Genomic DNA, 13,933 nt, shown 5'->3' with positions numbered 1-13,933 from the left:
AGTGGTTTGTAGCTGGGCACTTAAACATAGAGCTGGGTGTTCTTACAGGTGAGCTGAAAAGATGTCAGTGATGTATCTTTAAAAGATTTTCAGTGCTGCTAGTGAGGTTTAGAAACTGATGAATTATAATTGCTATGGATTATTTGAATTTAGATTTATCATCTGCTTGCAGAAGACACACGCTTTCTATAAGAAGAATATGTAAGAGGTAGAACTTAAAAATACTGCTGTTTTACCTAAGGATCACACGAGTTAATATATGAAGTAACACTACCCTCGTCCAACACATCTGTTGTAAAGGAGCCTATGAAATCTAGGCCACACACAAACTGGTCTCCAAGGGCCTGTAGTTGGTGTTAGAATGCTGTTATTATGTGGTCTGATTGGTTTAGTAAAGAATTATCTCCAGTAAAACCATGTAACATAATAGTCCTTGCTCTCCCACATGGGAGCTACTTTTGTTTGACTGAGCAAGACATTTCTTGGAGAAGTAATAATGCACTTGCCCTTGCCAAAATGTAACATTAAATGACATGTATAGTCATGTACATTTTTGTTATGTATCAATTCTTGTTCATTTAAACATTTGCTTAAAGTCTTCCACTGTAGTATTAAAAATTATTAAAGTAAATATATGGGTTTCTTAGCAATATATTTAAAGTAAACTTGTTCTTATTGAAAACTTGTTTGTAGTAATTTTAAAGCAATGGGGAACTCTTTGGAAAATGTAATTTTTCATAAATGAAAGCTCTGGTGCTGAACTTTCCAGATATAAATGTAATTGCCAGGCAGTACAAGTCGTAGCAGTTTAAGGTTTACCTTGCACTGTGCTGAATACTTTGTATGGGGTGCTTTCCCTGTTCGCTTTGACCTGAAAGAGAGCTGAGACAATAGTTCAATAGTTCAAATGAACAGTTTTCTAAATAGTACCACATTGGTTGGCTTTTGCTGTGATTGTTCAGAACTATATAGCCTTGCTCTACAGATTTCACCTTGTTGTGTAACTGGAGCTGTAAACACTTACTACAGTTGTTGAGGACTTGACTTTTTAATTGCTTTTTATTATTCTTTTGGCTCTGCTCAGGCAAAAGCTGTATGTTCCATCTTTAGATTGCTTTATAAGCGTTGAGTAAGTGCACAAAAATGTGTAATTTTTTTTGTTTGGATGGTGAAGGGAAGAAGAAAGGAGTTGAGGTGGGATGGTGGTTCTCTAATCAGAGATGACGATTGAAGTATTATTGCTGAGGGGCAGAGCCCTGCGCAACAGAAGTCATGGGAAGATGAGGCTGACATGCCAAAGACGACGCAGGGTAGATTTGGTCAGGCACTTCTGCAGCTGAGCCAGTCATAGGCTTCCCCTGAGCTGCAAAGGACTCCACCCTGTGCAAACCCCATGACTTCACCGTAATTGCAGAGGTGTCACCAGGGGCATGATATGAAGCAAAGGAGTGTCCAGATGATGTCTTGAGCTTAAACTGGAGATAATGGTTTCATGCAAGTAAATAATTTGGCTTGCATATTTTCTTCCCAGTGTATCACACAGCATGGAAAAGACAGCATGGTTCTGTGTCAGGACCCAAGCCAACTCTTCAGGGTTTTCAGCCTTAAAACGTATTTGTAAACTCAGCAGAGTTTGTTTCTGTAGTTGTAGACACCCAGCCCCCAATTTTACAGAGCATTTTTCATCTCTGTTTGTACTAGAATTCTACTTTAAAATGAAGCGGAAAGCCTTGCAGTAGCATTGTCTTAGATTGCCTCTTCCTCTTTCCAGTTAGTTTAATCGAAGTATGGATAAATAAAAACACAGGCAGGAGATGCTGTGTCCTAGAAGCAAGATGCTGTAGACCAGCTGAACAGAAACACCGTGGCCCCGTGTGGGGAGCAGCGACCGGCTCCTGGGCGTTCAGAGCTTCGTGGCCTCAGCTGCCTCTCCCAGGGGCCTCCTCCCAGGCGCTGCGGCTCCCAGCGCCCGTCCCCGCTGCGCTGTGCTCACGCGCCGCCCCCCACGTTGCCAGGCCTGGTCCTTGAGGGCAAACCAGAGTTCAAAGCGGAATTCATGCTTCTTTTAAAATTATGGCTGTAGCATCTATTCCATATGAGGGACTTCCAGCAGACCTTTCAGTCAGGTATTTAGATGCCAAAAATGGTGGGCTTGCATTCTGAAAGCTGATTAAATCTATTAAACCAGGTGCTGGAAACTTTCAATGGAAAGGGAGGCAGAATTGCATTTAAGTGCAAATAACTTTAATATTTTGCATATCTTCACTAAGTAGCAAATTAACATGAAATTGTTCATTATTACACAGTAGATTAAATAACTTGTTTCCCCCAATTTGCATTTCAATGAATATCTAATTGGTCTATAAACACATTGATTAATGGGTGCAGAAATTATTACATAGATTCAAGACAAAATTGTTAGTGCATTTTTAAGAAAGGAATAGAGTAGACTTGTTGATATTTTATAATTAAAAATTGTATACCACTATTGTAACCAAGTATTAAATTTGTTGTACGTTAATTTAGCTTTTTGTACCCATGAAAAATAGTTCATCTTGGTTGAAAACCAATTTTAAATGTCTTGATCATGGGAATTGTCTGCAAGAGGTTTAATGACAGTTATGAGCATTCTTTGCGCTGTGGAGCTATAAATTTATATATTGCGATCATAAACATAACTGTACAATTACATTGCTGCTGCAGTAATGAAAATTCCTCTGTACTCTTCCAGTAGAGGATTAGCTTATTGTACTTGAGGAGAGTAAATTTCAGGTAGGTTAATAAAGTCTAATTTGCATGGTTGAGAAAAATCCAAGATAGTATGTAAATAAATTAAAAAGCAGTGATTTGGGGAGAGGTAATAATTCCTTTTAAAAGATGTCTTTGGCAAGGAAACTACTTTGATTCCAGCAGTACTGCAGTCATTCAATACCTAGTAGTTTCCCCATTTGCTAGAGTTTACTTGCGCAATGATAGTGCAAAATCTTATTGGATATGCAATCAGTTTAGAGCTCGGTCTACATTACAGAATCTTTTAGCGTAGCTCCTAGTTAGGAGTACAAGAAAAATTATACCTCATAGTTTGTCTACCCATGCCAGAAAACCTGGCATAGATGTGGCTGTGTTAACAGAAGAGTGCTTTGTCAGGCTTATTTTAGGTCTGCTGAGGAGGTGAAATAAGAAGCTGGCTTATACCACCAGAGGGCTATATCAACCCAGCTGTCCTGGTTTAGCTGGGGGAACAAAAGCTGTTCCCTCTGTCTGGGGTAGAGGAACCCTGGGGCATTGTTGAAGCAAGAGAGATTTCAGGCAGGTTGCTCCTTCTTTAACGGGGTGTCTGGAGGGGCTGTGGTATGGCTTTCAAACATGTGCTATACCTTGCTCTACAAGTTCAAGCTGTACCTTTGTCAGAAATTAAACAACTACCAGTGAGCATGTTGTCTCTTTCCTCCTTGCATGGGGTATTTGATACTTGTGGGAAATGTGCCCTTAGTAACTGAAAAGTTTCTGTCTTCTGAAAGATAATATATTAAATTAATACTTACATGAATCACAGATACAAGATTGTGATTGTTGGGCGTGTTGGATCTTCTCAAGGGTGAGTTAGTATCTAAGGGTTGAAGGCTGTTTAACATGGTTTCTGAGCCACAACCCTAACTCCTTCCCCAGTGCAAACTGAGCCTTGAGGGTCTTTGGCCTTCTGGATGAGGAGCTGAAAACAGGCATCTCTGAGCACTGATGGTGGGTACAGAGCTGCTCAGAGCCTAGAGTTGCATCGTGTTGCTGTGAAGGAGGAATGCTGGTGGAGGTGAAAGAGTGTTAGATGAATCCGTAAATGTATGGAATGATAAGAATACTCAAAAATGTGGGAAAGACTGTGAAGAGAAAGAGCAAGGGATTGGAAATTACAGATTAAATCATGGGCATTAATTTCACTTGCTAACTCATCACATGCCTTTAATGAATGCGGTCCTTTTCATGCCTGGTGGCCCTGCTTGTTTTTGTGAGCCAAAGTACCACCTTCTGCTTTGAGAGGAACTTGCCCATCTCTTGCATAAAGCTGCTCAAGCTTTGCAAGCCCAAGTCTCCCGATTCCTATTCAAGAGGCTTTTGCATGTGCATAAAGCCAAGAGCATTCAAAAAGAAAGTGCCACAGTCATATTCATTCAAAACCATAGCTGGAGAAGATAGATAACGTTGTCTACCCTTTTCTGAAATAAAGCACATCCGTTAGAACAATTCTCCCAGAAATGAGAAGATTCAGCTGAGTCCTTTCTGAGACAGAGGAGGAATTTGCATCTCCCATTTGCTACTCAGTTGTACTTTGTACCAGCTGTGGACATGGGAGATATAACTCGTAATCTGGTGGGATCAGTCTTCCTTAAGGTCTTTCCAATTGTCAGGGAACTTCTCTCTTGTTTCCCTCTTCTTCAAAGGCTGCTTAGAGCAGAAGCTGTAGTTTTAGCTGTTCTAAATCACCTTGAGCGGTTAAGAAGCCTTTCTTTGCACAGACTGTAGGGCTAAGCCAGGGAAACTTGGTGCATGGGTTGAAATAAGGCTTGTGAATATCTCTATTTTAACTTCTCTGTTTTTCCTGGCCTTGCCCCCTTTGAATATTGTGTCTGCTCTGGCTGTTGAAATGAAGCTGCTTTTTGGCTAGGTATGCAAGGCTTTGAGACCAAGACAACAAAGTTTCTGACTCTTCTGCAGACTGTAGTCACTTGCAGGGGAGGACATCTTAAGTTCTAGTTTTCATTCTCATCACTGTTTATGTTGTCCAACAGCTCTGTTGCACAAAATACTTAGGCAGCTCTGGAATAGTTTTGGTGAAGAACATGGGGCTGTGCTAGGCATGGAAAGGAAGTGATGCAGAGTTTGTCAGTGAGTAGCAGACATGTCATCAAGGTATACCCAAGCTAGGCATAGTTTCATCCATGCCCAGAGTTCAGATGTACAACTGAGTTTTGGTGATGGTGTTTTCAGCTGAAACATTCAATATGTTTTCTTTGGTTTAAGCCAAGACCATTTTTAGATTATTGTTGCAGGAGGGATGTAGCAGTCTAAGAGATGAGCGGTCCTCATCTGCTTGCTTCTGCCCCCCTTCTTCCCCACCAGAGGTTAATGTCCCAAAGCTGAGTTGGAATAATAGAATGTGCGCTAACCTTCATCGCTTCTATGTCAGTGTCATACATTGTAATTTTATTCACTGTTGATGGCGCTTTGAGGTTAGCTGTGAAAACTTTTCACAGACGCAGATTAGGGAGTCCTCAAAAGTTTCGTTCTACCTGGTGAGTTCTAGGGCTTGATCACCTCCAACTTGGGGGACTAACATCTCCATTGCTCTAGCTAGATCTGGAAGTAAATGTCTTTTAGCTATATTTAAACAGTTCTACCAGTGCAAATTTTGGTTTAGTTTTCTCAAATATATGAGCATTCACTAACAAGTTGCAGGTGCATCATACCCTTACATTTACATCTAGAGAAAGCCTAAGGGTTTATACAGAGTAGCACAGTGAAGAATTGACCTCAGCCAGAGCTTCTATGCTATTATCATGTAAGAACAAAAAACCTAAAATGCCATGAGAATAATATAAAAGTAGGCATATGTTTGATCCTCTGACCTCATAGATGCCAGATGTGCTGATTTTGGAAAACTCTTCAAAGAGAACCTGAATTCAGCTTCTATACTTCTCATTTGTAGGAAAATCAAGACTATATATATTTTGTGTGTGTGTGTGTATATAACATAAATAGAAATATATTTATATATTTGGGAATAGAACAGCTGTTTCTGCTTCTCCTTCATCTGCTTACTAAGATGTTACACATTCTTTCCATTATGCTGGTGCTGTAGCTTAGGTCAGAGAATAAAAGTGTGCTATGGCCTTGGTAAATGATCACCCTATGGCTTTAGCTGTTTTCAGGATTACCTGATGTATATATCAGGCAGAATAATCATGTCTTTGGTATCGTTCCCTTTCTTGTTTTTCAATATAAAAATGTTGTTTCTTCTTTCCCCACACATGGAATCACTTTCAGGTTTTAGTTCCAGATGTTTACAGATGAGCTTTCCATGGTCTGAGCTCAAATCAGTATCAGCTGAAATTTTAAAGATAGAGATGTTTTCAAACCTTGTTGGGTCACAAGTTCTTCCAGTATTTTTCTCCAACAGGGAGCTTTTTTGCTTGCTCAGGGTCTTTTCTGCAGTTTTCTTTCTTCCTTAAGCATCTCAGCTTATTTTCCAGAAATAGCCTCCTTCTCTTCTGTGGAGAAGATGGATTTTAATATGCCACACCACCGCCCTCTTTTTCAAGAGCTTTGAGTGCTTTCACTGTTTTTACAAATACTTGATTGTATTTTTTTTCCAAATAGTTGATTACATGGTAATTGATATTCTTGTAATTGATAGTCTCTACTCCCTTCAGCAACGCATAGTAACTTCTCTCTGAGGGTTGTTAGTCGTGCACTGGTCTCAGATAGAAACTGGTTTATTAAGTTATTTCCCCTCCACGACAGTGGCTCACAGTTCTTTCAGTTGTGCTGATGCATCTGGTTTTAGAATTGAATCACTGAATCACATTAATTGGGGGGAAGTAATTTTAAAAGGGATCATCTCAGTGATGCAATTTGCGTCGCAGCTATACAAATAGGTTTATCAGCACAATTGAGAAGGAGGCAGATTGCACCAGGAGGATCAGAATTAGCAGCTGGGGTAGAAATGCTTCTTGAGGGAAAATTGCTCAATTGTTGTTAGAGGAGCTGAGCCGTTTCCTTTGTTTTCTGTTGTTAGAACTGCCTTCCTGCTCCACCTTCGCCCTCTTCCCCTATTTTAGGTCAATTCTATTTGGTTTTTTAGAAGTCTTTTGTCAGAAAGTATTAAAAACGTTCATCTCGTGTCTGAAGGTGTTTAGTTTCGAGATTGTTGTGACAGCAAAGTGACCAAAATGACTTTTGACTCCAGGCGCAGCGCCAGAGATGCCTCTCTTGATGCTCCTGCAAGTCGTCTTTTGTGAAAGTTTTGAAGACAAATGTGCTTCGATTGAGCTAATATTTATATGCTAAGGGTCAGAGAATTTCATGTGGGTTAGCGCTTTGTGGCGTGCGAGAGAAATAGCAGATAACACTATTTGCCGTTAATTTGAAGACCAATTAAAAGTAGAGCATTTCCTTCAGTTGTAGCTTTGGGTGCCTTCCCGTGCGGAAGGTGGAGCGATGTGTCTGTGTTCCCTATTAGTGTCCATGTTTCACTCATGCCGGTGTTGCACGGTGTCCTCTGAAGACTGACAGTTACCAGGTTCGTTTACCTGTGGAAGATCATTCACACATCCTTGGTCTGACCACTTCAAAGGTGATAAAATAGGACAAATAGACATGCAATAAGGGAAAAAAAGTTTTGAACTATTTCCCCCAAAACGTAATGGCTCTGGGGAGGGGAAAAAACCTTGCAGAAACCATTCTGTGAAGGTGCTAGCAAGCATGCTGCAAGTACTTGAAAGGCACAGGTTATCCAAAGTGAAATACCATCTGTCTGTCATATGCCTAATCAGATACAGCAATTCTTCCTGAGCTTTTTCTTTGGAAGGTCAGGAAAAAAGAAAGTGAAATTTGCTCTGTTTGAAGTTCTCTTAGCCAAGTACCGTGTTTCGCTTGCTGTGGAACATGAACTCTGAGAGTCTGTGTTTCTTGCTGATATTTTACTACCAAAGAATGAAACGTACAAAGCTGGAAACAAACCCCCTCTCAGAAAAAATGCCATGTGCACACCATTTCCACGCTATAGGTGTTTAACTCCAGTTTGTTTTGGACTACGCTCTTTCACTCTTCTTTCTGACTTCTTAATCTCTCTTGAAAGTTAGTTTCTTCCAAAAGGTTTTCTTTTATTTGCCAACCAGTGAAAAGTGGGTCTTGTTTTAAACTACTATTATAGCATATACTAGCAAACATTTAAGAACTGTCTTTATTAAAGGTGTCATGTTAAATCATTGTGGTTCTGAGAATTGTTTAATTTCTGTGCAGAATGTTTTGGTTTGTGTTTTGGTTTGTTCCCCCCCCCCCGCCTTCTAATGACATGAATATGCTTGAGCTGCCCTTGGACTGGTCCTTAGGAATAAAACAGTGTGGTGGTGTTTGGTTGGTTGGGGGCGGGGGGGAGCTGTTTAGTTTTTCTTGCTTTTTTACTAATGGGGAATTGCTTGTATACAGTTGTATCATTTCTGTCCACAATATAGATAAATGTGGGAGGAAAGAGTCACACATCTCTAAAAAAAAAAAAACGACAAGGTCTAACACAAGCACACAACAGTAAAATATAATCATACTTTGAAGAATATCAACATTTTACCTTTTTTTCTCTTAAAAAAAATGTACAGAGATATAAAACTGACTTATCTTCATTCAAAAAACCAGTGTATTTTCTAAATGGAAAATGGCCAAAGAGAGATGAAAATGAACTGCACCTGGCAGTTGAAAGAATTTGACAAGTTTCTTTTTTGGTGGGTGTTTAGATTAATAATGTTAGCTGGAATTAAAAAAAAAAAAAAAAAAAGAAAAAAAATGGAAAGGCCACTGACTTGCTTTGAAAACCGCCTCAGAGCCTAGTCAGATGTTTGTCTGAACAACAGTTGCAGTGATAGCGAGATGTTACTTCTCTTCAACTGCGGTACGTAACTGACTTGCAGAGTCTTCATTCCCAGCAACACAAGATCAGACGGGTTCATGTAAACTGCTGCCAAGATTTCTCTTATCCTTAGTGGTTGAATCACCAACGCAGTTAAACTGATTAAAGTCGTATTTGTCGAGGACTTCTATGAGAAACAGATATCCAACAAACAGATGTAATTTGGTGAAATTATTTAAACGTAACTTGTATTTAAAGTATTAGGAAAGATTACAGCCTAAGTTATTGTTGCTTTGTATAAAGATTGAGAGTGCTAGACATGCCACAGTAATAATAATTTTATATATGTATCTCTAATGAAAAGCTGTTTTAGCATTTGCACTTTGTGACATTATTTATTAAATATTGCTGTAAGAGGCACTTTTTAAGGCATTTCTTCCAATAAGAGTTATTTCTTGTGTCCAGATAGTTCTGAACAAGTTACATTTGTATTAGTGCAGGTCAGAAGATGGGAAAAGGCTAATACGTCTTACAGTTGAAATTCATGTTAAATCCAATATTCTTTCTTTGGTTTGGATCTGCAGTAGCATCTAAGTCAATGAGGGCTGTCAGTGTGCTGAAGTAGAGAGTCTTGCATTTAATCGTTTTCTCAAATGTGTTGTTTCTAGGTCTACAGACAAGACTGTGAAACCTTTGGCATGGTAGTGAAGATGCTAATTGATAAAGATCCATCATTAGAGAAGTCCATTCAGTTTGCCCTGAGGCAGAATTTGCATGAAATAGGTGAGCGATGCATTGAAGAACTGAAACATTTCATTGCTCAGTATGATGCTGCCAATCAAGATCTATCAGAATCCTTCAAAGAGGGCTCATACTAAGGACAAAAATATGCTTTTAGATCCTCTGCGTTGTGTATGCCATAATACATAAATCTGCTTTTTGCGGGGAAAGAGGAGATCTTGTTGGAGATCTGAATCCAAGGCCTCCACTCCTTCACAGTAGCTCAGGTGGCTATCTATCTTGTTCACTGTGGTCTCCACAACTGTATTCTTCCTACCTGTACTTGTTGACATATATTCCTTTGAAAGGATGTTCTTTTAAAAAAATCCTGTAAAGTGACAAACTATTTTTGAAACCTTTACACAGTTACCTAGGAAAAAATGTTCAGTTCGGTGGATGTACACTTAAGTTTTGATGTTTATAAGTGTAACTTCAAACACTGTATTTTTTATTAAAGTAACAGGAAGCAGCTCTTCATTCCTCAACTTATGCAGAAATATGTCTTGTTTTCATATATACTATAGGAAGGGAACACCTGCAAAATTGTTCACGGCTATGATTTAAATTATTTATTATAGTTTAGCTTTAAACTTCAGATTCATTCTGTAAAATTACACTAGTGGTTATCTCTAGTCTCTGACTGCCAGAGCACTCTAACTACTTGATACAAGAAGTGCTGTATTTTCACTCTAATTGCAGGTTCTGCAAATGCCTTTTAAATTTTGGTGTTTCCCATATCGTGAGTCATTACTAGTAAGCAGTATTATGTAGGATGAACTCCCTTTTTTTTTTTTTTCTCCAATATTTGCAACTAAATGTTTCCTTTGTTATCAAAGGCAGCCACTGAGCAGGGAAAGGTCCCTTCTACTCTCTCCCACCCCTACTTCCCCCTTACACCTTCTCACCATTTTTCATGCATTAGTCTTGACAATGAGGAGGCTGTGTAATCTTTATTTCTGACATCAAGAAGGCATGGGGATTTGGGGTGGCAAGGTGAGGCAAGGCAAGCAAGCAGGACTGTCTCTTCAGTAACTCCAGGTTGTTTTGGATTAGAAGTAACATGAAGGTGAACCCCAAGGCCCAAAATTCATCATCATTTCAAACCTAGGTGATTCTGTGTAGTCTCTAGAGCCACTTTTGACCTGACAGAGCGACTTGTAGTTGGGGGACAATGGTTGAGGAGAGCCATGGGGCTGCCAGTGCTACACAATTACTTTTCAGAGATGAAAAATATTTAGGACTCATTGGCGGTATCCTGACTATCGGGTTGTGTACAGCTTTACATTTAATAAGGTACTGGCGTTTTTAATGAACATTTTAGGAAAGGAATAATTTGAGTCATAATCACAAAGAGGTAAGTATAAGCCCAATTATTTTGTATGCATTTGCACTTAAAAACATGTGAAACTCCGTAAAAGGACTAGTGACTGAAGCTTACAGTTTCCAAAGTGCAGAGGATTTTTAAATTAAAAAGTTGTTGAATTCAGCCCCCTTATCAAGACAGCTTCACAGATTTCATCAGAATGGTTTGCAGAAAAGTAAATGAAATAGCCATGATTTTGCCTTTACAAGGTACTGTATGTATCGCAGCATTTTACACATGCAACTCTTGATATGGTATATTAAATATATATTACATCAGATTCCTGAGATGCCTGATTAGTTTTAATGTCAGTAGGGTGTGGTTTTGCAGTTGCCTTTTGTTGGTTTCTAAGAGTTCACGTTGCTCAAAGGAGATGACCTACAACTTACCTTGTTAGTACCTAGGATTGTGTGGGCTGCACAGTGAGTGGGAATCGGGATGCTAATTTGGGGAGGGAAAGAGGAGAAGAGAGGCAACCTGTTGTGGCACAGGAGCTAGACCTGGCCTGCCCCTTCTGGCAACAACCTGGCTTACCGAGATCAGTCATGAAACCACAGGCAAAGTTTCCTCTGAGGCAGAAGCATAACGACAGCGCTTCACTACTTGCCCACAGGACCGAGAGCCTTCAGGGTGTTACATCAGACTTTTTGCTTTGGGTTAGAAATGCTAATGAAAAAAATGCTCAATGTTTAATATATTTTTGATTAAATATGTCTGTTATTACTGTACAGTTTGTTAGGAGTCTCCTTTGTTAGAAGCCCGATTAAATTTACTATGATAAAAGTATTTGATTTTTCAAGTGTTTTTCTGTAAAGTAGGACCTAAGCTTACAATCAGAGAAGCATAGGATACCTCGAGTTGGAAGGGACCCATAAAGATCATCGAGTCCAACTCCCCGCTCGTCGTAGGACTACCTAAAACTAAACCATATGACGAAGAGCACCATCCAGACGTTCCTTGAACTCTGACAGGCTTCGGGCCATGACCACTTCTCTGGGGAACCTGTTCCAGCAACTGAGCACCCTCTCAGTGAAGAACCTTTTCCTAATATCTGATCTGAACTTCCCCTGACACAGCTTTGTTCCATTTCCTCATGTCCTATCGCTGGTCACCAGGGAGAGGAGATCAGCACCTCTCCCTCCGCTGTCCCCCTTGAGGAAGTAGGACTGTGATGAGGTGGCCCCTCAGCCTTCTATGCTCCAAGCTGAACAAGACAAGTGACCTCAGCAGCTCTTCGTAAGCCTTGGCCTCGAGGCCTTTCACCATCTTTGTCGCCCTCCTCTGGACACACTTTAATAGTTTGATGTCTTTCTTGTATTGAGGCACTCAGAACTGCACGCAGTATTCAAGGTGGGGCTGCACCAGCGCAGTGTAGAGCGGGACAATTGTGTCCCTCAGTCGGCCAACTGTGTTGTGCTTGATGCACCCCAGGACACAGCTGGCCCTCTTGGCTGCCAGGGCAGTGTTGGCTCCTGTTCAACTTGTCATCAAGCCAAACCCCCAGATCTCTTTCAACAGGGCTGCTCTCCAGCCTTTTGTCCCCCAGTTTGTACATATAACCAGGATTACCCTATCCCAGGTGGAGAATTCTGTTAAATTTCATACGGTTGGTGATTGCTCAGATCTCTAGTCTATCCAGATGTCTCTGCAAGCCCTCTCTCCCCTCCATGGAGTCCACAGCTCCTCCTAGTTTAGTATCATTGGAAAACTTACTTAATGTACACTTGACTTCTGTGTCCATATAATTTATAAAAACATTAAAGAGCACTGGTCCTAAAATTGAGCCCTGGGGAACCCCACTGGTGACTGGCTGCCAACCTGATGTAACCCCACTTACTATAACTCTTTGAGCCTGACCTGTCAGCCAATATTCTTCAGTGTTTTAGATTAGCTAATAGGTCAGTAAGATCTTTCAAAAGTTTGTTAGGTTGTCCTTAGCTTAATCTGATTTTTTTCAAAATTGATTAAGTTTTACTCATGTACTAAGGAGCCTCTTGAATTTTTTTATAAAAGTGCTATTTCTGCAAAAGGTTTAATTCATGTTCATGAGTGCTAGGTAACTGGCTTTCTGTTTAATACTTGTCATGTTGGATTTCACACTTAACCTTTTGTGATGTATGCTTTCTGTTGATGTAAGTAAAATATTATGTCAACCACTTAACCTAAGCAAGAAATGTGGCTTTTAGTCTTGCTTCCTGTAGAAACAAACATATACTTTGGATTATTTCATATGAATCTAAAAAGTTGTCCTTGGTCTCGTGGACAGCCTCAATGAGGCTCCTGGAGAGGAGTAGGAAGAGCATTGGTGGAAAGTACCAGATGCTGTGCTGGAGGAATTTATTTTCTTCATCATCTTAAGAGCTCCTGAAAAAAAACCCTTACTCCTAGCGTGCAATAATGCGCATTAATGTGTTAAAAGAATAAAAAGGGAAAAGGAAAAGGAAGGAAAGGAGCGTGGAAATTCAGTGCTATCTGCCAAGGCTAGAGCAGTTCTGAGCGGATCTATAACCTCACTGGACAAGCTGGCAGCTTTGAGTGACAACATAAGCAGTGAAGATCAGCAATAAAACCACTATGGATGTAAAAGGAGCTAATGCCATGTATCAGGGAAGGACCGGTTCCTTGCGACGCTGCTTTTGCCACAAGGTTTCCTCTTTTGATGGAGTATTGTTCTAACATTTCTCACTGTCATGAAGGTTGTACTGGATTCAGCTGGGGTAGTTGATTTTCTTCATAGTAGCTTGTATGGGGCTGTATTTTGGATTTGTGATGAAAACAGTGTGGATAATACGGGGATGTTTTCATTATTGCTGAGCAGAGCTTACAAAGAGTCAAGGCCTTTTCTGCTTTGCCCCCCCACCCCACCAGCGAGGAGGCTGGGGGTGCACAAGAAGCTGGGAGGGGACACAGCTGACCCCAACTGACCAAAGGGGTATCCCACACCATACAATGTCATGCTCAGCAATAAAATTGGGGGTGGGAGGGCTGTGGAAACGACATGGGGGGGGCGTTTGCTGAGGCTGCTATTGCTCAGGGACTGGCTGGGTAGCAGTTGCCTGGTAGCGAGCAACCGGGTTTTTTTGACTGGGGTTTGGCTTTTTTGTTTGTTTTTTGTTAAACTGTCTTTATCGCAACCCACAAGTTTTCTCATTTTTACCCTTCTGATTCTCTCC

At 40.4% G+C, this 13,933-nt stretch overlaps 1 protein-coding gene across 4 annotated transcripts in view; it reads left to right on the top strand.

Moving 5' to 3' along the window:
- The window catches only part of PPHLN1 (periphilin 1), a 73,246-nt gene extending 61,758 nt beyond the window's left edge, over positions 1-11,488 (top strand). For all 4 annotated transcript variants that reach the window (XM_075080984.1, XM_075080987.1, XM_075080985.1 and 1 more), the window contains exon 10: positions 9,286-11,488. In XM_075080984.1, coding sequence (XP_074937085.1) covers positions 9,286-9,495 — 210 coding nt within the window. In that variant the 3' untranslated portion in view covers positions 9,496-11,488. The remainder of the gene's footprint in view (positions 1-9,285) is intronic.
- The last annotated feature ends 2,445 nt before the right edge of the window (positions 11,489-13,933 follow it).

Source organism: Phalacrocorax aristotelis, chromosome 1 (genome assembly GCF_949628215.1).
Source record: "Phalacrocorax aristotelis chromosome 1, bGulAri2.1, whole genome shotgun sequence".
Taxonomy (NCBI): domain Eukaryota; kingdom Metazoa; phylum Chordata; class Aves; order Suliformes; family Phalacrocoracidae; genus Phalacrocorax; species Phalacrocorax aristotelis.
Note: the sequence above shows the minus strand (reverse complement) of the source record. Positions and strands in the feature narration are given on the sequence as shown.